Source organism: Uloborus diversus, chromosome 2, assembly GCF_026930045.1.
Source record: "Uloborus diversus isolate 005 chromosome 2, Udiv.v.3.1, whole genome shotgun sequence".
Lineage (NCBI taxonomy): Eukaryota > Metazoa > Arthropoda > Arachnida > Araneae > Uloboridae > Uloborus > Uloborus diversus.
This window is the reverse complement of record NC_072732.1, coordinates 217,052,213-217,077,917: the sequence shown is the minus strand read 5'-3', so window position 1 is coordinate 217,077,917 and position 25,705 is coordinate 217,052,213. Positions and strand designations below refer to the sequence as shown.

The 25,705-nt window shown below is 34.2% G+C and overlaps 1 protein-coding gene across 1 annotated transcript in view; it reads left to right on the top strand.

The window, feature by feature from the left end:
- LOC129216809 (uncharacterized) overlaps nt 1–25,705 on the top strand; it is a 101,652-nt gene that overhangs the window by 70,284 nt on the left and 5,663 nt on the right. The window contains exons 19-24 of the mRNA XM_054851026.1: nt 6,210–6,294; nt 17,404–17,474; nt 18,913–19,243; nt 21,644–21,723; nt 23,546–23,629; nt 24,309–24,377. Of these exons, the coding sequence (XP_054707001.1) occupies nt 6,210–6,294; nt 17,404–17,474; nt 18,913–19,243; nt 21,644–21,723; nt 23,546–23,629; nt 24,309–24,377 (720 nt within the window). The remainder of the gene's footprint in view (nt 1–6,209; nt 6,295–17,403; nt 17,475–18,912; nt 19,244–21,643; nt 21,724–23,545; nt 23,630–24,308; nt 24,378–25,705) is intronic.

Genomic DNA, 25,705 nt, shown 5'->3' with positions numbered 1-25,705 from the left:
TAGTTATAATGGTAGCTGAGCTAGTTACATTTTACTTTAATTTGAATTTTTATAAACATATGTCCAAAGCATAGATCAGATGGTTGTAATTTTATTTTCACAGAACACATTTGAAAAATTAATGTTTTTTTCTGGAAAAATTGCATCCCGTGAGTCATGGAAAGTTACGTGCAGAAGTTACGGAAAGTCAAGTATTTCAAAACTTGAAATGTAGCAGATACCCTGTATATAATAAGATCTGCAATAAAGAAAAACCTACGAAAATCTTGAAATGTAAATAGTCCAGCAATTTATTTTAATGATAAAACTGAGGTGCCCACTTGAAGGGGGGGGGGGGGGGGGGCATGAGGCGAGGCTGACAATGCCACTGAAACTATCAGAGGAGTTATTTTTAAAGGATTTTAGACTCTCCTCTAAGGGAGCCTGTTTTTTTTGGGGGGGGGATGACACACAATTGAAGGGTGTTGTCGCAGTTGAGGGGGTGTGCTTCCCTAACTATATTATTTATATATTGAGATCTGCAATAGAGGGAAGACATTGGACATTTTGAAAACTAAATGTTAAAGTAGTTGATCCCAATAATAATTGCTAAAGCAGGGATATGCCCATTGGGGGGGGGGGGCATGAGGCAAACTATTTAATTAAAGAGTCAGAGATGTTATTTCAAAAGGATTTGGCCTCTTTTTTTTTTTTTTTTGAGGATCCTGTTTTTTTTTTTTTGGGGGGGGGGGGCGCTTGGTAAAATTTGAGGGGAGGAGCCAACGCACTTGGGGAGAATTAGCATACCTAGCTACATGATCTGCATTAGAGAAAACTTATCGTAAATCTTGATCCATAAATATTTCAGTAATTTATTCTAATAATAATAGCGGAAGTAGAAGTGCCCTTCCCCTTGGGGGCGAGGGGGGGGGGGGCATGAGATAGACATTACCTCTGAAATAATTAATAAAGGTTTTTTAAACGGATTTTAGTTTTGTTAGTTTATCATACAAGTTCAGAAATGCAAGTTTATTATCAGTTTTCTATGACAATTGATGTTTCGCAGAGAACCGGAAATCCTAATATATGCTACTCCAATTCTGCAACCTATGTTTGATACGTAATATCAAATGAAATATCGGATCTTAACCGAAAAATATATAACCCCGCTAGTTTTGATACCCCTTCAACGTCAACTCTCAACAACGCAAGTAAATACATTTTCGAAGTACGTACTCTAGTAAAAACTGCTTAAGCTTCCGGAATGATATTCATCCAATGGAACAAGCGATTCTGAATGAAGCAAGTGAATTCTCTTACGACTACCCTGGCTTTAGACGTGGCGCGGTGCTGCATTGGTGTGTTCTTAGCACCAAAACTGGCGAGATACAATTTTTTTATTCTGCGAAGCACGAAAATACTGGAAAATTTTGCTCGTAATCATAACGGGGAAAAAGACATGAAAATCCATAAAACTTCTGGGAAATCTGGAAGCGTTGGCACGTATGATTCACTCATTAAGCACAAAGATAAATATGCATTTTTAAGTCATGATTTCAATTAGTTTTTAGTTAAGTCCAGTCAGATGATATATTAGACAGATTTAAATCTGAATATTGTTTCTGCGGTAATAAATATATATCGATACATATCGGTATATCGCCCAGCCCTAGTATAGAGTGACTTATTTTCCCCTATTGGAAATTGTCCGGAACTTAAATTTTATTTTTGCATTATTTGATCATCTCAGCAGTATTATGATGAAAAAGCATTAAATTTTCTTTTATGCTCTTAAATTGTGTTGAGTATAAAGCAGTCATTGATGTTTATAGCTTTTGCTATCCGTACCAACTTGTCTGTCAGTAGAATCAACTTTATATGCTGAAATGGGATGCAATCCACTTTCAGTTTAATGTTTATAGAAAGGTTAGGAATAAAATATTTATATAAATGAAATTGGTTTAGCAAAATACTTATTGAAAATAGCATATAAGAGAACTAACATACTTGTCATTGTAAATTTGCCTAAAAGAGAGAGTGCTATAGCGGCCTTAATCAATATGACATTGGATTTATGTCTGGTGAGTCACGGGTTCTAAACCAGCCGGATTGAAGATCCTCAATGCACAGTAATGGTGACTAGTGTGTTAAATATCTAATATATTACTTCTAGTAATCTAATTTAATTCTTCAATGAGACAACTCAACTTGTACTTAGGCAGAACTTAAGTCGTAATATAGGTCATTCATAATTATTTATTAAAAACCATGTATACGTTTAACGATATTTCAAGCAACATTTTGCTTCTTTAATAAATGTCGAGAGTAATTGGAAGTATCTTATTTGTCCTAATGTTTCGAAGGATATATTGTGCTGCCTGTAAAATAATATGTGTCGTAATAGTTCTTCATCTTCCTGAAACTAATCAATGTGTTTTGGAAGCACTGGATTAGTGTTTTTTTTTTTTACCTCCTTTCTGGAACGAAAAATTCTTTACCGACAAGGTAGCTAGTGCTGCTATGTGGCACCCCTCTTCCTTGTTGTCGTGTCTCTTGTGAGACATGAAAACAATAAAAAGGAGTTAGATTAAATTACCTTTTTTTTCGTTACAAGTGATATTATGGAGTTAATGTAGAAAAAATAAGTTGAGGAGTCTTTCGTATGTAAAAGTGTGTTGGAAAAACAATGTTGATTCTTTGATATCTACAGATTAGAAAAGTTTTGCAATGCCACTTTGCAGTATAGTAGTTAAGTGTTTGAGAACTTACACAGATCAATTAGAAATTATTTCACAATGTTTTGGTCATGAAAATTATTTTGTTTAGTTTCTCTGTAATATTGCACAACAAATTTTTATGTTACTAGGGGGCTATCGCCTCCTGCTCGCTAACGCTCGCCAACCCCCGGAACTGCTTACGCAGTTCCTTCGGATCGCTACGCGATCCGAGCTCGCTACGCTCGCTCACCGGTCACCAAATATTGGTCTAGCTTTATCTGTCAAAAAAAAGTAGTTTTTCTTTTCTTAATATGAATATCATAACACTTATGATTTTCATATATTTAAAAGGGGACAATTACTTTGACATGCAACTCGTGCATTGGATTATTATAAAGCAAAAGTTTGCAATACCATTATCTTTTGAGAGAAGTATGCAAAGGAACATTTTTGTACTAAAATTGCAAACATAATATAATCTTTCTTTCCTTCATTTACTGAATGCAAAAGAAATTGCAGCGAAAAAAAAAACCCACAATGTTAACACACTTAAAAACATTTCATAGTCATTAACTATACTATGTTCAGTGTCAAAATATGTGTATATATATGTTTCAAAATGTCTAACAGTTGCAAAGAGCAAGCAACTTCTGACATTCTCTGAAAGCAGTGATTTAGTAAAAAAAAATGTTAGAATGAGTGTTTTAAAAGTCAAGAAACCAAATCCAGTGGCACGACAGCTTATGAGGGCCCAAGGCCTACTGTACCCATCTCACTCCTTCTAACCAAGGGCTCTGGGGTAGGCAGATGTTCCGGTTAAGAGGTCAGCCTAACGCGGAATCCCCGGTGTTTAGTTCCCAAGCATACTTGGAACTTATTTTATCGACCCACTGAAGGAATGAACAGCTGAATCAATCATGCCCAGCCCGGAGATCGAACCCGGACCTGCAGCGTGGAAGGGCTACCAGTGAGCCTCTGGGCTTCAGAGCACTTGAATATAATTTACGAAGAAGAGAGCAGTGGGCTACGGAGTCTTTAGATGAAAGATCTGAACGCAGATTGGTCAGAAATGCTGCCGATATGCTAAGGTGCACAAATTTATACCGTCTTCAAATCGAGAGAATTTTGCAAGTGTTTCCGAATACATTTACGGACTAATCATGCACTTTACTGGAGGAAAAGGGTTGACCTAAGACTGATAATTATAAAACTGCAGAAAAATATTATTGTAGCAAAAAAAAAAAAATTATTGATTATTATATAACGCTAATATTTCTCATACCTCGGATACCATTTATTTCATTCGATAGCAATATGCCTTTTAAATTCAAACGTAAACAATTTCCTTTTAGATTAGCCTTCCCAATGACTATAAATAAAGCACATGTTCAAAATGATTTTGTGAAAACATATTAGCAGTAAAATCAGGTTTCCAAATTTGTTGCTTTACTTTGCCACCGTGGCTCAGTTCTTAACATCAATGCCATTGCAAAAGTATGTGAAATGTTTCGCTCTTCAGGTCTTCACGATTCAATTTGTTGCTTTACTTTGTCATTGTTGTTCAGTTCTTAACTTCAATGCATTGCAAAACTAAGTGACATATTTTGCAATGAGAATTGTCCAATAAATTCATTTAGTCTATGTGGAATAGCATAATACAGTGAAGCACGGTTTATACGTTTCTCTTCTATTCGTTTTTATCAATTATACGTTTTTTAAATTGTCCCTGGAGGGTCTAATATACATTTTCTTTACAAATTATACATTTTTTCATCTGTACGCTTTTTCCATAGTCCCTTTAAAAACGTATAAGCGGTGCTTCACTGTATATAAAAAAATGTGGTTGCAAAAAAAAATTCAGTATTTACAGGTTGCAGTTAGTTAAGCTTGACCACGAAAAGAAGGCGGATGACCTTGAAGGGAATCATCATTTGTAATACTTAGAATCTTCCAGAAAGCACCAAATAGTAAGAGGCATGGTCTCGCTAATCCTATCTATTCCAAAATAATAACAAACAGCCTATTACAAATGATGTTTTTGCATTAAGGTCATCCACCTTCTTTTTGTGGTAAGCTATAGCAGGGCTGTGGAGTCGGACTGGTTTTATGGTAAAGGAGTCAGAGTCGAAGGTTTAAAATTTCAAGAGACGGAGTCAGTAATTTTCTCTCAAACTTCGCAGCTCTCCCAATATTTGAGGAGTCACAGCCAGAGTGAGACTAATTTTGGGTAAAGGAGTCGTAGTCTCTAAAAATTCTGTAGTCAGAGTAAGACATATTTCCTCCGACTCTGCAGCTCTTGTAAGCAGGGAACTTTAATTTTTGTAAGCACTATGGTTAAGGGAAAAACCTTTCGACATCAAGATTAACTTTGCAAAGGATTTCAAAAAAAAGAGAAGAAGGTATAACTTTGATATACACCCCCAAAAATTACGCGCCAAATCTGGCATTCCCTACGGACTTTTTAGGGTTGCTGTTCCTTATTTTGGTGTTGCCAATTTAGGTTTTTTCAGCTTTTAGGTTTTTACTGTTGCCAAATTTAGTATTTTCATGTATTTTGTACCATTTTTTGAGATTTTTTAAAAGTTTTGTGGTAACAATTTTTGTGGCAACAAAGTTTTGTGTCAACAAAAACAAAAAAAGTCGCCAAATTTCCGATTTGGGGGGGTATATCAAAGTAGTTCCGAGAAGAAAATCATATTACTTCTCTGCATACACGATAGAAAATTTCTGGGTTTTCAGATACTATGACTCTTGAATGCCTTACATATCTGTCATCTGCCTTACATGTAATCTTGAAAAGTGGTTTTGTCAAATCTAAAAAAATTTTATCAAAAGTTTGACTCTGTGCGTTATTTATAGTTATTAGGGGAAGGCTAATCTAACAGGAAATTGTTCACGTTTGAATTAAAAAGGCACGTTACTATCGGATAAAATAAGTGGCATTCGAGGATAAGTATCAGTGTTATCATTAGCATTTTTTTAAAAATAAAATAATATTTTTCTCCAGTTTCATTACTATCACTGTCATTTCAACTCTATTCTCCGGTAAAGTGCATGATTATACTGGAAATATGTTTGATAACACTTACAGAACTCACTCGATTTGCAATTCGCGGTTCACGGCGTGCGTTTGCGCGCCTAATCCTATCGGCAGCATTTCTTACCGATCAGCGTTTAAATCTTTCATCTAAAGACTCCCAAGCAACACTGCTCTTTTCCTTTTAAATTATATTCAAGTGATCGAAAACACTCATTCAAAAATCGAAATTCTAACGCTAGACATCTAACGGTAGAAGTGAGTCTGCAGCACTTGTAAACAGCGATCGTAAACAAAGCGGATCGTTGCCAACGGAGAGAAAGAAATAAAGGCTCGTTTTGCGCCACGCATAAGCGTTTTATATATATAGATTCTCCTTTGATCACTCATCTAAAAGTACCATTCTTGGTTTCATAATTAATCACGTTAAAGTGAAATGCCTAATTTTTAATGAAATTTTCTTCTATTTCAAACAGAGTTCATCCTCAGAAGTGGTGGTTTCGGACCTTCCCTCCGGTATCGTCATCTCCAAGGTGGAGAGCGTGGCACCCAAGCCCTTTGGTAAGTTTGGCATTAAGCACACATAATTGAAAAGGATTAATGACATTGTCTAAGTTTTTTTTCCAAACTATTTTCTCTTTTCTCGATGGAAATTTTAAAGAAAACTCTTAACTGTATTTGAAAATTGTGTTTGTTATCCTGTTTGATTTTTTAGGGACTGATGGTTTGATTCTAATAGGGATTTTAAGACTTCTTTTAATTATTTTAAAAACAATCATTTTTGGGAATATTTTTTGCTCATTCTAATAACATTTTTACAGGCACTTTAGAAACTGATGGTATTATTTTGATTTTGGATTTTTAAAGGTAACGTCAGTGTATTTTAGGAAAGGTGTCCTCTTTTGATAAGAATTATTACTGAATGTTTTCTTCACTTATATGAAACTTTTTGGGGGTAAATGGTGCGGTTATAATAAAAATTTTCTTGGAAAGTTGTACTTATTTAGGACTTGTTGTCCCCTAATGGCAATTTCAAGTATATTTTTCCTTATTTATTCATTGAGGACGTAAGGCACATAATCTCTGTTCTTTTCTCCTCCAGAGAACTATGCAGAGATCGAGCTAGCCCAAACAGCACCTTTTACAATCTAATGAGGATCGCAATATTAAAGTGAAATGTTAATTTTGTCGGCGAACTGTTGACCTTTTTTCAAGAAAGTGTTGTTAGGGATAGTAGTGCAACGTCGGGAAGGTATTTTCAGGGACTATTTTCATTGTTTTGATGGGAAATTTACTCAAAGCATCTTTTATTTCGGTCTGAGTGTTGAACATGTATCAATTGGAAGTGAGGCACCTCTTTCCTCTTCCCCGGAAGCAAAAATGATGCAATATTTGAGGTAGCCAGTTCAACGCTAGGCACAGATTTCTAGCTACTGTTGTCGTTATTCCGATAGGAAAATTTGCATTAAATTTTTCCTGTTGTATTTAAGCTTGTGTGTTTTAACATGCGACACATGAGACCGCTTTTAAACAAGGTAACCCTTGCAACGCCGGGTGACGCAGCTTGTCGTATAGGTTAAAATCTGACCCTATGCATCTATGTATCTACTATCTATGTTTACATGTATGTCAATCAGATTCCTCGAAAATGGCCAAGAGTAGAGCTTCAAGCCAAGTTTTAAAAAATGAAAATTTATGCAGATCATAAACAGCTTGGTCTCACCTTTGTAGGACGCTAATTTACGGATATATTATTTTTAGAGCTCTTATTTTCAGAAGTCTTTAGTTTCCGCAATTTTCACGACTCAGTAATAAATAATTGCAAAATTTCAGCCTTACGAAATATTTTTTCATCATTATTTCTTTTTGTTCATAAAAATTCTCGAAAATTAGCCGATATCTTTATTTTTTTGAAAATTATGGCTCCTGAAAATAAGTGCCCTTACAGTAATTGGAAATGTACTTTTAGGCAGGCTGGTTATTTCAAGGTTTTTCGAGGGTCGGGGGCACAAATGGTATGAAATCTATGAATTTCATAGGAAAAAAATCATCAAAATACAAACTAAAATGCATAAATACATTATGCTTTCAATGTCCGGGTTCCCCTGAAGTCCCAAATGACGGGCCTGCTTTTAGGACCTGAATGGGAATTTTTAAGACAAAAAATAAATAAATAAAATCAGTTTCTTAAAATTTGGTGTTATAAAGCTTGTAAAAAATACCCTTTGGAAATATTTGTAAGGGAAAATTTTTGCAACAGAAACTACTAAAGTAAAACCTTTGTTAACTACTTACAAGGGTAGATAACTAAATTGTGGCAACTAATTTCTCTTATCATTAATAAGATATCTTATAACGTCCCTTGTCAACTCGTAGAAGAGCTGGCAAGCACGAATAGGCTATGGAAGTGGTGAGGAGACCAGTAATCGTGGTTTAAAATCAAGGCTGACCGTGGGAAAAATGCAGCAAAATGGTTTTAAGCATTACTGGAAGCTTGTGGTGAAAATACATTATTTGATAGGACAGTTGCACAATAGGTTAAAGCATTTTGTTGGGGTTGGAATGAGACTACGGATTTGCAATGCCCAGATCGGCCTTCCATTCTTCAGATCATCTTGACATCTTGAGTGATCTCTTTTCCATAGACAATCGATAGACTGACCGTTAATCAACCTTAGAGGTTGGTCTCGGTCATGTGCCCCAAGTATTAGGGCACACAACACTTCGACAACATCAACACTTTGCCAGTGGTCTCCAACAGATTCCCGACGTTTGGTAAAAGGTTATACGCTTTGCTGGTGATTACACAGAAGGAATGTAATGCAATTGTACTTGTATATTCATTAAAAAATGATGTATACTCATGCTGCCCTTACTTAATTTACAACTCTCGTAGTACGCCTTAAGTTAGGTTAGTTTATTGGAGGTTTTTTGTTTTAATTTTAGATGAATCGAATGTGAAAGATAGGCTTGAAAGTCAAGAGGCACAACTAGCGAATATAGAAAACCCATCTTATCCTGACTGTCAGCAGATACCTGCAGATGAACACCTTCTTAAACAGCAAAGCGTCTCCTTTCCTGCTGATGAAGATACTCTTGTTAAAAGCAAAAGAAGACAGAGAAATGAAAATAAATGGAAACGAAACGTAAAAAGGCTGAAAATCAATTCAGGAAAAGAATATATTTCCAGAACGGGTGTAAAGCACAAAGCCAAAGAATTACAACCTGCCTGTTCAGAAAAATGTAAATTTAAGTGTTCTGTTAGAATTAGCGAAAATGAACGACAGGAACTGTTCAGAAAATATTATGATTTAGGAGATAAAACTCTTCAAAGAGAATATTTAGCCAGAAACATTGAAAAAATACCAAATAAATGCGAAAAATCCTACATAAGGAAAGCTTTCACGTGTGCATACTTTTTCAGTACACAAGATCAGAAAATACGAGTGTGTAAACTTTTTTTTAAAGCAACTCTAAACATCTCAAATTGTTCAATTGATACGGTATTAAAAAAGAAAAATGAGTATGGTTTTGTTTCTCCGGAGGGAAGGGGAAAACATTCAAATCGAGTGAACAAAATATGTAATGGTGCACTCCCGGGCGTAACTGATCACATAAACAGCTTCCCATGGACAGAATCATACTGCAGAGCTTCAACAAAAAAATAGTATTTAGCAGGACTGCTTAATATTAGTTTCATGTACGGATTGTATAGAGATCAATTAGCTGAACGAGGAATACCGTTTGTTAAGCAGCAGAAAACTAAGATGTTTTCAACAGCAAATTACCAAATTTAACTTGGACCAAAAAAAAAATTATGCTCCATATATGAAACATTTAAGAATCTTAGTGAAGAAGAGAAAGTTGCTAAGGCTCAAGACATCGAAAGACATCAGGAAGAGAAAATATTATCCAGAATTGACAGGGTGGCAACAGATCAGGGAAAAGTCTGGGAACTCTTTTAATCACGGAAAATAAGGGAATTTTGAAAAAAAAAAATCAGGGAAAACGATTAAATGAAGGAAATTTTTTTTTGCTTTATAAGTACTCTAATTTCCTACAAGTCTTCTGCCAATTATCTGTTGAGAAAAAAGTAAAATTAATGAGGAGCGATTATACACTGCCGCATATTTGTGCATCTTTTTTTCTCATCGTCAAATAATTTGAATCTTAACTTATTAAACACAGGATGAACTTCCTGTGATTGCTTCTGTGTCTGTAGAGTTAATTACTTTACGTAGCTCAAATTTACCTTTAACGAGTTTCATGCTATGTAACATAAGCAACCCTACAGGCAGAGAGGAAGCCGTCATTAATTCCTTAGCACCCTTGCCTTTACTCATTGTCTTGAAGTAATTAGAGTTCTGTAATCACGATTTCAAGAAAAAATCTTTGTTTTTTAAATTAATACAGATAAAAGCTTAAAAATTATTACTTCTTTGCATTTTTAATTTAATTGCTAAAATTGAATGTTGAATGAGAATCAACTTTGTTTTTTGCCATTGTATTATTCGCAGTCGCCTCGGAATATACGAAGGTTTTTTTTTTTTTTCATACTATAAAATTCTTTTATTTTAAAACCAAGTTATATATACATATAAATGTATTTTAAAATTGATTGTTTTTTTGCATTTCAATGTTGTTTGTTACAAAAGTAATCTAAGATCCCCCCCCCCCCCAACAAATAAGAAAAACATTTGAAATTGAGTTACCTCATGTACATAAGTAAATTTTTTTTGTTATTCTTGCAGCAATAATTATACCACTTGGAAATTTTGTTCAAAATTATTTCTATATAAACTTTTTAGTTTTATCATGATTAGATATTTCTTTAAGAGTGTTCGTAATAATTTCTTAGAATTCTTATGTTAACTAATTACTGGAAGTAAAGTATAACTGTTTTAGATTTCCTACAACATTTCCCTGTAGATAATTTAATGTACTATTTTTACTAAAGAAAGGAGCATCTTTTCAAAAAATATTTTTAATTAACAGCTTAAAACGTTTTAAACACTGCATTTTATTTAATATGCAATAGTTTTCAAGTAGGACAAAGCAAGGAAACTATTATTATTGGTAACGTAAATCAGGGAAATTTGGTGAACTTAGTCAGGGAAATCAGGGAACTTTTTTCACAGCCACCCTGATTGAGAAGAACAGTGATAAGATGAAGGCTTCAAATGACAAAAACATATTGTAGTGCTCATTTGATTTGCAAGCTGTTACACCTCTTTTGAATGGGTAATGTCTCCCTTTTTTATTATAAAAGTAAATTGCATGTCTTTAATTTTACTATTTTCAATATCAAAGAAAGCACAGGATTTTTCTCCATGTGGCACGAGGGGGAGGTAAAACGAGGAGCCAACGAAATCACAACCTGCATTTTCAACTACATAAAATGATTCTCTTGGGGAAAAAAAGAAATAATTTTCTACAGCGACAACTGCTGTGCACCAAAACAAAAATAAATATTTGGCAGCTATGTATCTTTATGCTAAAGAAAATTTAACTGTTAATCAAATATCCTATAAATATTTAATTGTCGGGCACACAGAAAATGTGGAGGATTCTATGCATCTTATTGAAAAGGAAAGGAGTCGGATTTTGAAAGGTGGACCACTTTATGTTCCTAGTGAGCTAGTAAACCATTGCTAAGACAGCTGAAAAGAAAGGCACACCATACTTTGTGACTGAAATGTCAACCAATGACTTTATACGCTGGAAGGAAGTAAGTGAAGTGATGGGTAGAATTTACATTGTTAATGAAAAAGGACAACTACAAGACTTCTTTTTCTGAAAAAGAATATAATATAATTGACGTAAGAAGAAAAACTCGAGCAAAAAAAGAATTTGTATTAAATCCAGCTTATACAAAACCACCATCCATTCCAGTTAAAAAGAAGAATGATCTAGTTTCCTTGTGCAAACAAAACATGATTCCTAAGAAGCATCATTACTTCTTTAAATCTCTAAAAGGCACCACGACTAATAACAATGATGATAATTGTAATTCTGAATAATATCTAGTTTGTGTGTACTTCTAATAAATACGTTTAATAACTTTAGACTGGTTTAAAATTTATAAACACAACCACATAAAAAGCTTATTTTCAATCAACATCACTGACTGTTTCTTTCAGACCTTTTACCCGGGGGGGGGGGGGAGGGGGGGGCAAGGGCTTATTTAAACGGGCAAAGCACTTTAAGAGTTCAGAGGGGGGGGTCAAAGGCGTATTTAATTACTGAGATATGCAACCCCCTTCCCCCCAAGAAATAAATTTCAAATTACCAACTCTGAATAATTTTATAATATCAATTTGTAAAGTTACCGATGTGTTTGGCTTGGCCGCTCCTCCTGAAATAAATCCTTGTATGCGTCCACGATCGGGACGATATGAGTTTTAAAAAACACTCCTGGCTCATTATATTGTTCCCATAAAAATGTAACAGATCAAAAGTCTAACAGTACTGCAATATTATGAAAAACAGAAAATTTTATTGGAAAATACAAAAAAAAAAAGTGATGAAAACATTTCTTAACCATTAAAATGTACACAAAATCACTCTAAGCGAGAAAAATACTATCAAGTTTCATATTGACGGTCCTCCGTCACACTGCAAATGCAAAAGAAGCTTTTAAATTTAAAATACACGCAACGAAGCATAAATATCCTCATATAATAGCCAACGATCAAGTATCTCTGACGTCATAAACAATGAAACTTGCACCGCGGCATGATAATTTGATAATTCACATGCAGGGAAATGCTTTATTTTAATAGGGTTGAACTTGATCTGGTAACTTAACTGTTTTTCTGGTAAGACTCATTTTAGGAGAATGAAGAAACATAAAAATGGTCAACAAAGAACGCTGTCTACTGGAGTTTAGGGTTAGTCCACTGGGATTAGGGTTAAGATTTAAACTATCAAAATATCATCAAACAGGCATTTTTTTTGTTCAAATGTAGAAGCAATTTTCACCCGTCATACCTTGACGAGCGACTTTCTAGTCATGTGAGGGGCCCTTCATTAATTACGTAAGGACAATTTTGGCAATTTTTGACCTCCCCTCCCCCATGTAAGGGTAAGTAAGATTTTTTAAACCCCTCCTTCCCTATCTTACATAAGATTCCATTTGGTTTTTCACAACAATAAAATAGCGAATCTTACATCACTGGAATCGCTATTAAATTCACTATTATTAAAATTATTTTTTAAAAAATTTAAATCTTTTTTGTGCCGAGAAATACTTACTAAAAGGAATCTAGACAGAATGTTTTTTTGACAAATATTTTTTGTATATGATGCAACACTAGTTAAAAATAAGGCATACCATAAACAGTGTGATTCTTTTATTATATTTTATACTATTCATTCTTTGAAAAACAAGTGACAAAAATTAAAAATTTAAAAAAAAAACCGACTGGGTCGCAAAAGTAGAATTAAGAGGGAAAATTGAAAATCTCTTTAAAAGCCTTATACTATTAAAAATCCATTACAAGTATTTTATTTGTTAACAAATAGAAACTGGCAACAGATAAAAATTTTAAATCATTGCGTTTAATCATATTTTTTACCTTCCAGAAGCAAATGAAATATGATCCCTGCCAAACCACTTGACTGCGCGATTTCTTATATAGAATATCGCCTTGGAAAATATTATGTAAGAATGGGTCTGACCCCCCCACCCCAGTAAGGGTATGTAGAGATTTTCCCAAACCCCCTCCCCATCAGGACCCTTACGTAATTAATTAATGGCCCCTAATAAAAATAATTTAAAACTAAGCACATTTACAGAAATAAATATTCATTGAATTGCTCCTTCTGAAGTCAAGTTTTGTTTCAAAAAATTGTCTTACAATTCCCCAAAACTGACAGTAACATGCAATAAAATAAAAATTGCTAATAGTGAAGAAAAATAACTCTCAGTAAATTGCACAGGAAAAAAAGACAAGGAAATTGATTAGAGCCAGTGTTATATGCTCTAAAAAATCATGGGAAAATGCATGCATATATATGTACTAAATATACTTAAAAAATGCACCAAAAACAAAAATATTTGCTCTTTTTTTTAAAAACTTACGTGAAGAAAGAAGTGAAGAGAGATTTTGTGAAAAACATAGTAATATGCATTTTTTAAAATTACTGTTTTTATGCATTTATATGCACTAAACGTCAAAAGGGGTCACAATTAGCGATTACATATGCAAAAGACGATTTTGTAATACATGCAAAAATTAATAGCTAATTAAATAAACTTTAAGTAAAATAAAACTTACAATTAGGGCTTTTAAAAATTGGAATCTTTTTAATTTTTTGAATTGAAAAATGGATAATATTACTAAATTATGAACGTAAGTTATTAATAGTCAAATAAGCACGCATGAGAAACTTTCAAAGCTATTTCTTTTACTTAGAAATAAAAAAAACATGGTGTCGAAGTTTATGATTATTTTAAAGAAATTCATTAAAATTAGTTTTGATAGAGCTGTCAAGCTAAGAAAACTTGGGGAATGATTTCTGGACAGCCTTGTAAATTAAATATTAAAGTTCATTCTTTTATGCAATTTTTAAAGCGAAAAAAAAAAAACATTATTACCACGAGTGATTGATGTGAATTAATTTTTATACTAAAGAAAAAAATATATTAAAAAACAAAAACTTCTCTCAAAATAATTTGTTTTTGACTCGGATTGAAAAGATGATCGCTAAAGACAGTAAAGACTTCTGTAGGAAGACATAAACAAGTTCACACATAGAGGGCTTCAAGTTCTAGAATGATTATGAAATAAATCTGTTCTTTCTCTCTCTCTTAGAGAAAATCCGGGTAGATTTTTTGAAAGTTTTCTATTTGGCTAACAGTCTTGTCGGCTTGAAACCTGTGAGTTCACAATGGGGGGGGGGGGGGTGTAAACGATGTCGAATTTTCAGACATTTCTTTCAAAAAAAAGACGTTGATGACACCATGTTATTTCTTTACTAATAATAAAGCTCAAAGTCTCTCTGTCTGGAGGATGTCTGGATCTCTGTGACGCACATAGCGCCTAGACCCGTTCGGCCGATTTTCATGAAATTTGGCACAAAGTTAGTTTGTAGCATGGGGGTGTGCACCTCGAAGCGATTTTTTCGAAAATTCGATTTTGTTCTTTTTCTATTTAAATTTTAAAAACTTTTTCCAGAGCAAAATTTATCATAAGATGGACGAGTAAATTACGAAATTATCATGACATGGAATGGGAGAGCGAATGAACATAGCCAATTAGGGAGAAATTCGTCATCCAATTATTTGTAAATATACAGGCGAACCGAATGACCTTTTAATTTTCAACTACGGACAAAGCCGTGCAGGTACCACTATTATCACATAAAAAGGAAAACCAACATTGGCATTATAGGCATTTTCATTACAGCCTGCCAAAAATAACTCACAGCCAGTGGTGTTCCCATACGCGGTATACTCCCCATACGCCGTATACTCTCAAACATTTTTTAGACACACAGCCCTCAAAGCTTTTACCCTCAAGCTTCAAAAATTTTTATATAATGACATATTACGTATATGATCGCATGCACATATTGTGCGTAATGGATTAGTGGGATATACCCTCAGAAAAATAACATCACTGCTCACAGCCCACTATCCCTTCCCCTCCATACAATATCATCATCCAGGAAACTTTTGATTTCCTACGAAATGTACCATGAGTGCCCACAGAGTACATGTCCTAAGGTTCCGTTTTTTACCTCACCAATGTATTGCATGATGACAACTAGATAGATAATAGATAAACTACTTCCATAACAGCAATAAACGGACAACAAGCGAAGGGTAATAAAAAGGAAGAAACATATCTTGTTGGTTAATTAATTGCATGTATTTTCCCAGGGAAAAAAATGCTTTTTAGCAGTTTGTTGCCAGCTAGGGACTTTCCATCGACAGTGACAAAATGGAGGCCACAGAGGCCAAGGGTGGGCTCAAAAATTTTCCCTACAGTTTAGCAGAATATTTTCCTCCTGTAAACCGATTTTAGAACAGATTAACAATATTAAAATTTGACATTAATGGCCGAAAAAGAAATTTTTATACATGTTTGCAAAGAAAAAAAGCACTGAAAGCAAGGAAGTTCTCATTTCTAAGGGGGGGGGGGGGCCTTGAGCTCCCACTTGCCCCCCTATATGGGCGCCCTTGACAGAAGCCGATACCCCTCCCCGGATGTACAGCTCCGAATTTTCTATAATTTCCTGTTTTAAAAAAGAATCCAAATTTTTCTTCGGGGGGGGGGGTGGGGGGGGGGCAGTTTCCCCCCTCCAGAGATGCCTCAAAGAAACACTGATCACCGATGAGTTGGAAATTGCAAACAGCTCTACATTTACCCTAGCCAGGGCTGCAGAGTCGGAGTCGGGCTGATTGAGTTAAAGGAGTCAGAATCTATCCTTTTCCTTCAAAATCTGCTAGTGCTTGCAGAGTCAGACTGGTTTTGGGTAAAGGAGTCGGAGGCTCTAAAACTCTCAGAGTTGGAGTAGGATCCGAAGTCGGTCATTTTTTTCCTCCTACTCCGTAACCCTGATCTTACAACGTCCTAATTGAAAATGATTTTTTTTTTGGGTAAAATACTAGGATATGTTGCTATTTGCTTTTATACCTTAGTTTTTAACAGAAACTTCAAGAGCAACAGTAGAACAAGTGAATCTAATTATTTTCCTATAGGATCAGTTAAATTTTTCAGTACACCCCTTAAAATGTACTTGAAACCTAGGGGAGTTCCCTTTCAATTTTTTTTATTATTTTTAAATCAGCATTGAAAAAGACCAAATTTTAAAACCAAATTTTAATTTATCCTACTGTTGCTCTGATTCGACGATATACATAGTTTCAATGTACGAAAATTTGATTTTGATCTGCCAATTTCTGTGTCATATTTTTTTTCTTTTTGAATTGATTCGCAAGTAGTATTTCTGACTTAAAATTGTGATTGTTAGTAAAATTTGCTCTTTTGGTGCTTCCTTTTTCGGCACTTGAATAGGGTTAATTTTTTTCCAGTAAGCAGTTTTTTAATTTTCTTTTTCTTTCTTATTTTTATTTTTTTCTATCTTTTTCTTTTTTTTTTTGAGGGGGTGGGGGTACAAAACTGACTAAGGGCCTGCCTTGGCTCTCTGCGGCTCTGTGCCTCATATCTGTAATCAACATTGCATTTAAGTTTGTTAAATAGTTATCACCCTGTGATTAAAATTTAATGTTACTTAATTTAAGTTTTATCAATTATGCATGAAGATGCAAAGCAAAAACTAACTGGAATATTGCACAAGTTAGAAGTCTAGTTTGAAGCAAACAGCTGTATTATCTTTTCAAAAGACCTTTCTTAAGTGCTGGACTGAAATTAAATCAACTAAACAAGCAGTAAGGGATTCAACAGATCGGTTACGGTTGGTGGCTCGATAGTTATCACTTCGAACAAATTATGTTCAGGGAAAAGGAACTGTATGGGTGGAACTGTAATTTTTTGTGAATGAAAATGCTAAAAGATTAAAAGTAAATATGTATCAAGTCCTGCTACTGTTCACGCATTATGTGTTCATTTAGAAGGAGTAGTTATAAGTATTAATTTTTTGCATTTAGCATTTCTTGGTTCCGTTTTTTTTCCATATCTCTTATTTTCTTTTTCATTTCAGTTAATCATTGCACAATGAGTATTAAAAAGGAGGATCATAAACCTGAGCTCAAGAAGCTCCAAGCTTGTTTTGTAAGTTTAATTGTTTTTTTTTTAATAGAGTAGGTTTTTAACCATATACTAAGAATGTTAAAATGCTAAAGGTTGATCCTTTGTGTAAGCATTTGTTACCAACTTGTACAAAGTCTTGCATTGTCCTTTTACTCTATCTGCTGTTGGAACAACATGCACTACTAAGGGGAGTCATTTATAATTGTTCATTACTTATTGATTACCCTTCGACCAAAAGTTATTCCAAATTAGATTTAAAAAAAATGGGGATGCATCATATCCGATTTTGAGTTATAAATCTTCTATTTATAAGCAGTTTTATGTCTTTGTGGTCGAGTACTGGAGACTGGGCAACTACTGGAACACTTACCCTAGGCAGAGTTTTTTTTTTTATTCTTTGAAATTTGATTTGAGATACAGCTGTCACAGACATGATATTTATATATTAAGAAAGTTTATTTCCCCTTTCTTTTAGAGGGTTCCTGTTGTTTCTTAAAAAATATGGAATTTTAATATAGTTTTATATAAAATTTGCATAAGTCACAAAAGTTCAATATCTCTTAAAATTTTAATTTTCAGCAGAGTTGATTACAAGTCTTTCCAGGGCCAAATAGCTCATGGTATATCAAATTGTTTTCCCCACCGCTATCAGTTCTTGTGAAATACCAACTACTTCACCCAAACTATCTGATTTTCTTGTCTCAAGACTAGTATCTTGCATGAAATGGGGTATTCTGAAAAGGGGCCCTTGAGGATGAAACTGTAAATTGTTGAGATTTCTGGCTTAGTGAACACAGAAAATGGATGAGCCGTGAGTAAGATTTTACTCCTATTCACAAAAGGTTTTTTTTTTTTTTTTTTTTTTTAAAGTCTTTTACTGTTTTTGTTCAAAGCTAGAAAATACTTTTACATTTTAAAATTATTAATTTATTTCCAACCCAAGACATTTTCCAGGGGATGATTCAAATACAAATTGAGTCGCTTTGTGTCTCCTTCTCAAAATTTCTGCGTCTTAGACAGCCCCTTTACCTTAAAATAAGTCGCCTTTCAAAAATTTTGTACCTTAAAATAAGTCCTTTCATAAAAAACAGTTAAATTCTATCAGGTAGCCTGTAAACTAAGGATTTTTTGGGAGAAAAAAAACATCCCGCTTCTAAGATATTCTCGATGAAGTACTTTGTGTCAAACGGATTGAGATTAGAACCAATGTAGCAAAAAATGCTCTTTGTGATATGACATGATATTTTTCATGAAAAAAGATACAAATTTTTTTTTCACAAAATAGGTTTTTGTTACAAAAATTAAGAAAGTTTGTAAAAGATTTTCCTTTTTCTCCAAATGCTGACCTAAAAATAAAAAAAACATGGATCAACCTTTGTTTTCAGAACTATATATATTTTCCGTTTTATATTTCAACTTGCTTTTTGACGAATAATTTTTTTATATGATTTCTTTTCAGTCTTCCTCGGACATCGAGATTGTCCCAATACCCCTTCACCGTGAATCTTCCAGGCGGGAATCTCCATGCTCCAGCATAGAGATTGTGCCTCTGCCCATCAAAAAGGAGAAGTGCAAAGTTTCCAAAGAGGATTCTTGTGTTAGGGATTCTCCGATCTGTCCATCGAGTGAGCTGCATACCACTAAAAAAGAGAAGGAGTCTTTCCCCTCCACCTCAACACCTATGTCATTTCATATTAAGAGTGAGCCCTGTGAAAATTCTTCCCCACCTTCACCGCCTAAAAGATCACCTGCAGAAGCAGACGAAAACCAATCGGATTTCAAGAATTTGGGTATGAATGCTGTTTGTGGTTTTTGTCCAATTAAACTGCTATGTGATAACTACTATCTTTTGTTTGGTTAAGAGAAAATGGTCTCTTTGGAACACAGTTCTTACTCTTTGTTTCTACTATGAAAATTGCCACACTATTCTGAATTTTCCATAGACTAATAATAAGAATAGACCGAGCTATGGCAACCCTTTTGCTGCTCATAAACCAAACCATGTGACTGGTGGATATCCTAGCAACAGCGGTCATTGATCGTAGCAGACGATCAACGCCCGCAAGAAATAAAATAAATAGAATTGATGGAACACGGAAGAATGATCTTTTATGGAGTCCGATTTGTAAATTTGTTATTTTAAGTTGTAAATATTTTGTTAATGTAGTGAGTTTTTTGTTTAGATAGTATTGTGCATTTTCTTTAGTCAATTTCAATAACTCTCTAAGCAATTGAAGATGCAAGGGCCAAAAAATAATCGCAATCGGTAAGATTTTTACCTACAATTTCAATTTAAGATACTGTTTAGTACATTTTTGCGTTAACGCAAAACGTTTACGCCATTACGTTCACGCCAACGCTGACGTAGCAGTTCCAAATGAAATAAAAGTTACTGAAAACTGATCAAAAACTAATTACTAATGTCAAAATAATGCATAACTAAAAGAAAACAGTTCAATCTCTACTCCTGGAAAAAAATTATAATAAAAACACATTACGTCTTAAAATACATGTCGAGTGCCAAACTATAATGTGGCCATCTAGTAACCATGCTGCCAAAGTTTTCGCCAAGCCTTCCACCAGTCACATGATGTATCCATGAACCAATTTTTTCATCAGCAAGTCTGGGAAAGCTCGGTCTACTCTTATTATTAGTCTATGGAATTTTCAGATTAAATCTTATTGCAGGTTTTTACCTGTAGTTTTAGAGCAGGAATATTTGATCATTTTTCAAAAATGGAACTACAGTAGACCCTTGTTTTACTCAAGGGCTACATTCCACGGAAATGCCGTGTAAATCGAAACAGCGTAAATTGAGACCATATACTAGTGGGTTTGATTCCGTAGATAACAAAATATACTTCATTCTAGTGATGACTAATTTTATGTATAATAAGTTTAATGTGTACTTATATCGAATTTTATGCACAACATGCATAAAGAAAACATAAATTAATTTCGTGTTCTGTTTATAAGGAAGAGCTGGCTATGATAGTCTTTTGTCTGTCATTAAGAATTTTCATGATAGAATCTTCCTCCACTAACAAATCAGAAAGATCATTTCTATTGTCTAGGAATGGCTCACAATTTTCAATGTGAACATTTTTGGTTGTGCGTCACTGTCCTCAGTATCCTCGTTGGTTTTGTCCTAAGGCTCTTCTTTCAGTGAGTTCTGAACTGTGTGAGTTTAATACCTTTACTTCTGGAAAGAGCTCTGGAACCAATAGCATAAAATGTCTCCAGTGGCCCAAGCTCGATTATTAGCACACCAAAATGCAGTTGATTATGCGTAATCTGCAATCTTTAAGAGTTGAGATTTTGAAAGAAGGGAGAATTTTATCTGTTTGCATTGTCGCATTCGCATAAAACCAAAACTCATCCGCATACATTAAAATCAAGGTGTCAAATTTTAAACCCGCGTAAAACGAGGGTCTACTGTAAATGTTGGTTTAAAAAGTATTGAATGATTGCAATTTATTGTTACTTCTTAAGTGAATATTTTTGACTTTTGGACGTTAAATTTTTAACCTTAGTCCTAAATTTTGATTATGTACACAGATCATGTAAAAGTAAATGAAATTTTGAACATAGATAAAACAGAGATAGGAAACAGTTAAAGATGCAAAATAGGCAGTTATTTTTTATTTTCTTCTAGCATTGCTATTTGTTTCTACTCACACTTATTACGGTTTAGCTTTTTGCAACTTAGCCCATCAAACCACATCTTAATTCACAGCAATATGTTTTCTAATAAATTCTTTTATGATACTGAACTAGTTATTTTGTATTAGTCATTCCTTGAATCAAAGGACTAATAGACCAATTCTGATTTATAGTGGTTTTTTGCTTTTCATTCCCTTTTATTTAATTTGGTGATTTAGAGAGTTTATTGGTTTACAAAAAAATCTCACTTGTAATAAATCAGTTCTTCACAAAATTTACATTAAATGAATCTAGGTAAAACATTTTTTACTTAACTATTAGTACAAACATATCTTTGAGTACTTTTGAATTCTTCGTTATCACTTTGATTTAAAATATGCCTAAAGTAGATATCTATTGCTATCAGAGTTCCAGAATGGGTATTTTTCATTTTTAATGTGATCTTCAAAATTTTTGTGTCCTTAAAAAGTATCTTTCTTGTGACAATGGTATCTTCATATATATCAAATTTTTCTATCTGCTTGCAGCTGCAGCTCGTGTGGTACAATACCTGGGAAGTGATGAGGATGACGACCAGCCCCTGTCTAAAATGATTGGACATCCAAATGTGAGTACAAGTTTAACTTTTTATTAGAAACTAGTGGTACCCACACGGCTTTGCCCGTAGTTCAAAATTAAAAGGTCATTCATTTCGCCTGTATATTTACAAATAATGGATGACGAATTTCTCGCCAATTGGCTATGTTCATTCGCTCTCACATTCCACATCATGATAATTTCGTAATTTGCTTGTCCATCTTATGATAATTTTGCTCCGGAAAATGTTCTTAAAATTGAAATAGAAAAAGAACAAAATCGAATTTTTGAAAAATTGCTTCGAGGTGCACACCCCCATGCTACAAACTAACTTTGTGCAATTTCGTGAAAATCGGCCGAACGGTGTAGGCGCTATGCGCGTCACAGAGATCCTGACAGACAGAGATCCGGACAGAGGACATTCAGCTTTATTATTAGTAAAGAAATCACAATCCCATCCCCAATCTTTGCTGCATGAATGTTTCATAATTTAATGATAGCTTCTCATTAGCCATTGTAATTGAAGTGAAAACATATCTGGATTTACAAAAAGTATGGATTTGTTGAAACCCAGATAAGTAGAAATATGATTTGATGAAGGAAAATTGTAAATATAATAAAATTTGCCTTATACAGTGAAACCTCCGAATAGCGGACAGTCAAGGGACTAGAAGTTTTGTCTGTTATTGGGAGGTGTCCGCTATTAGGAGGAACTACTTAATTTACCTTTTTCAAAATGGGCTGCTGTCCCTTTGTAGAACACAATCAAAACAATTGTGAAAGGTTTACTACATTTTACGTCATGTGTAATTAATCTGTTTTTCCTTAATAAAGGTATACTGACAGCACACACTTGTCTTAAAAAGCATTTAATCAATTGAAGTAATCAATTAAAACAGTTTGACATCTCTTTTTTGCATTACCAACGGCGGCGATTCGGCGGAGCAACCCCCCTCCCCCCACACTTTTTATGGTTAATTTATTTTTTTTTTCTTTCTCTTCTCTCTTCTTTCTCTCTTTTTTTTTTTGAGACTAACTTTTCGGGGGGGGGTTTTGTCCCCAAAACCCCCCCCTTAGCTACGCCCTTGCATGATTGACACTTGGCAATATGACCTTGAATATGGGCAAATCTTTTTCATGTCTGAAACTTAAACAACCAAACGAATCCACGATGCCATAAAGCCGACTACTACCGGCGCCGATCTGCTCAATTGCATCTCCCGAGAGCCCCAGTTAGAAAAAGCGCCCAATTTCCTCTTTTTTATCTTAACTTTTGAATAGTTATTGTGTATAAAATTTATTAAAATCTTAAGAAAAACGTATGTTAATTGTTAGACTGACATCAGTTTTCACTTATCTGCTTCAATACTCTCAAAACTAGCCGTTACAAAATTATGACTTTTATTTTCTTTTTCATTTTTTGCTGCGGCGCAAAAAGTACCACGTCTTTTAGTTCTTTTTTTTCTGCCCCCAACTTTTAAGCCCCAATCGCTGCCTCTTCCCATTACCACTCTTTAGAAACAGTGATAAGGAAATGACGGGGGGGGGGGGATATCAGTTGTGGAGGATGAAAAGCTTTGTAAGGCAAGCAGTTACTAAGATATTCTGTGAAAAGAAAAAAACCGAAAGTGTTACGATCGCAAGGGAAATTTTTTGTGAAATAACTGTCCGTTATTCGGAGTGTCCATTATTCAGAGTGAATTACATGGAATGGCCTATATTGAGGGACTGGGACTTGCAAAAATGTCCGTTACTTAGAGGTGTCCGTTATTCGGGAGTGTCCGTTAAGGGAGGTTTCACTGTATAAAAATACAGCAAACTACATTTTCACCTATTTCTAATGTTTCCATTAGGATGACCAGTTGAGAGCTCTTGTGATCAAAATCATGAAGGAGTCAAAACTAGAAGATGTCACAATGAAGCATGTGATATGCAGGGTATGTTGCCTTTTGTTTTTTGATGTTATAACAAGTTTATCTGTATTTATATTTTATATTGAAATGTGAATCATGACATATAAACATCAGATATTGTAACAACAATCATCATTGTTCTGATTTATTCTGTGTGGAAATTTTCTATTGTAGCAATGGCTGGGGTGTTATACCTGTAAAACAATTTCACACAATTCAACCTGCTATGCAACTTTGAGAATACAAAATCATAAAATTTAAAAAAATTTAATTAGCCCGTGGCTTTTTAAATTTTTGGAAAAAAAAATTATAACAAAAAGCTATAATATAATATTGTTGCTTCAGCTCTTTAAAGTTAATGTTCAGAAACCTTAATGTTTCTTTTTCGAGCAGATTGGCAGTGAATACGGTGTAGGTTTGGCTATGAAAATGTTAATAAGTTGCAGTTGTAACTAACAAATGGAAATTTAAGAAAAAAATTTAAAAAAATTCAATTTTATTAAAAGTTTTGTTATAATTTAGAAAACTGCTTTTGCTCTTTTATTAATGAAATAATAAAAATATTTTACTCTTTAAGATTTCCCCAAGTTGGCAGGTATGTTAAAAAATGTTCCAGAAGTTAATGTAGCTATGTGTTTAGTGCATATATTGTACAGATCTCTTTAAATTACATGATTCTAATAATGATAAATATTTCTTACAGGTGTTTGAGACTTATCCGAATTATGATCTAGGATATCGTAAAGAATTTATTAAATCCATTGTCAGACAGGTGAGTATTTAGTCAAACCATGGGTGCAAGTTTGGTGATGTGTTCAAGACGGAAAATATTTTCAGCCCCCCCCCCCCCCCCCCACCCGCATGCTGGCTTAAGGAAAAATTTGTATATATAAATGTTGTAGATTTTAACAATGCCAGTTTTGCAATCTGTTTGACTTAAATTTTACGCCTTAAAATTGTAATATTTAAGTGATTTGACATCACAATTCCAAAAAGTCTAAAATCCGGCAATAAAAGGGGGGGGGGGGTCTGGGGGGCTCCCCCAGAAATTTTTTCAAATTGAAGTCCAAAAAACGCTATGGTAGGTCATTTTGGTAAAGTTCAGGGAAAGGAGGGGTTCAGGGACTCTTACATCAATTATTTCAAACTGATAGTCCCAAAATCACAATATTGGGCAACCTTCAAAAAATAATAGAGAAAGGGGGGGGCTATGGGCTTTTCCTGAAATTAAAGATTTAAAAACAAATTGTAATTTAAATTTCATAACGTTTATACGCTTTTTGAATGCACTATTGAAGGGATGAAGTTCAGGAACCCACCTTCGGTAACATTTTGAAATTGAAGTTTCAAAAACGCAATTTTAGACGATGTCGGATAATGTAAGGGGTAAAAGCGTTTGCAGCACCCCACCATTAGTTTTTTGCCGATCGTAAACATTTTTATTGCAGCAATAAAATTGCTTAGGACATAAGATTTTCCCTTTTGCAACATAAATCAGTTCTGATCGGAAAGTCTACCCAAGGTAGCGCCAACAAAGAAGAAAAGGTGGGGGGAGGGTAAAGCCGACTAATGATAATGAACTGTCACCATTCTCCCACACAGTCTTCATTTGAAAAAGAATTCTTTTATAAGATAAAATTAGCAATAAAAAATCGCTTCAGTGAAGTAGATATATTTTTTAAACAAGGTACCCTTTCCAACATTCATTAATTAAAAAAAGAAATAGGGGAACCGAATCCTAACCCCAGGCAGGGTTCCCGAATCACATCCCTCTTAAGGCACTCAAATATAGTCTAAAGTGGCGCTTTAAATATTTCAGCATCAAAGAATTTTCGGAATAGAACTCCCGAAACCCTTCCTCTGAATTCACCACAAATGTCCTAAATTTCAATTTTTAAGGCTTCAGTTTCTAAATTGTTTTGTAGGAATAGTACCCCTCTTACCTATAAACATGACTTATGACCGCCTAAAAATTTTAATACTTTAATTTTGGAAACTTTTTGAAAGAATCTTCCTACATCCTTCCCCCTTAAGTCAGTCAAAGATAACCCAAAACAAAGCTCTAAAAATTTCAGAAACGAAAATATTTCTTGCTGAGGG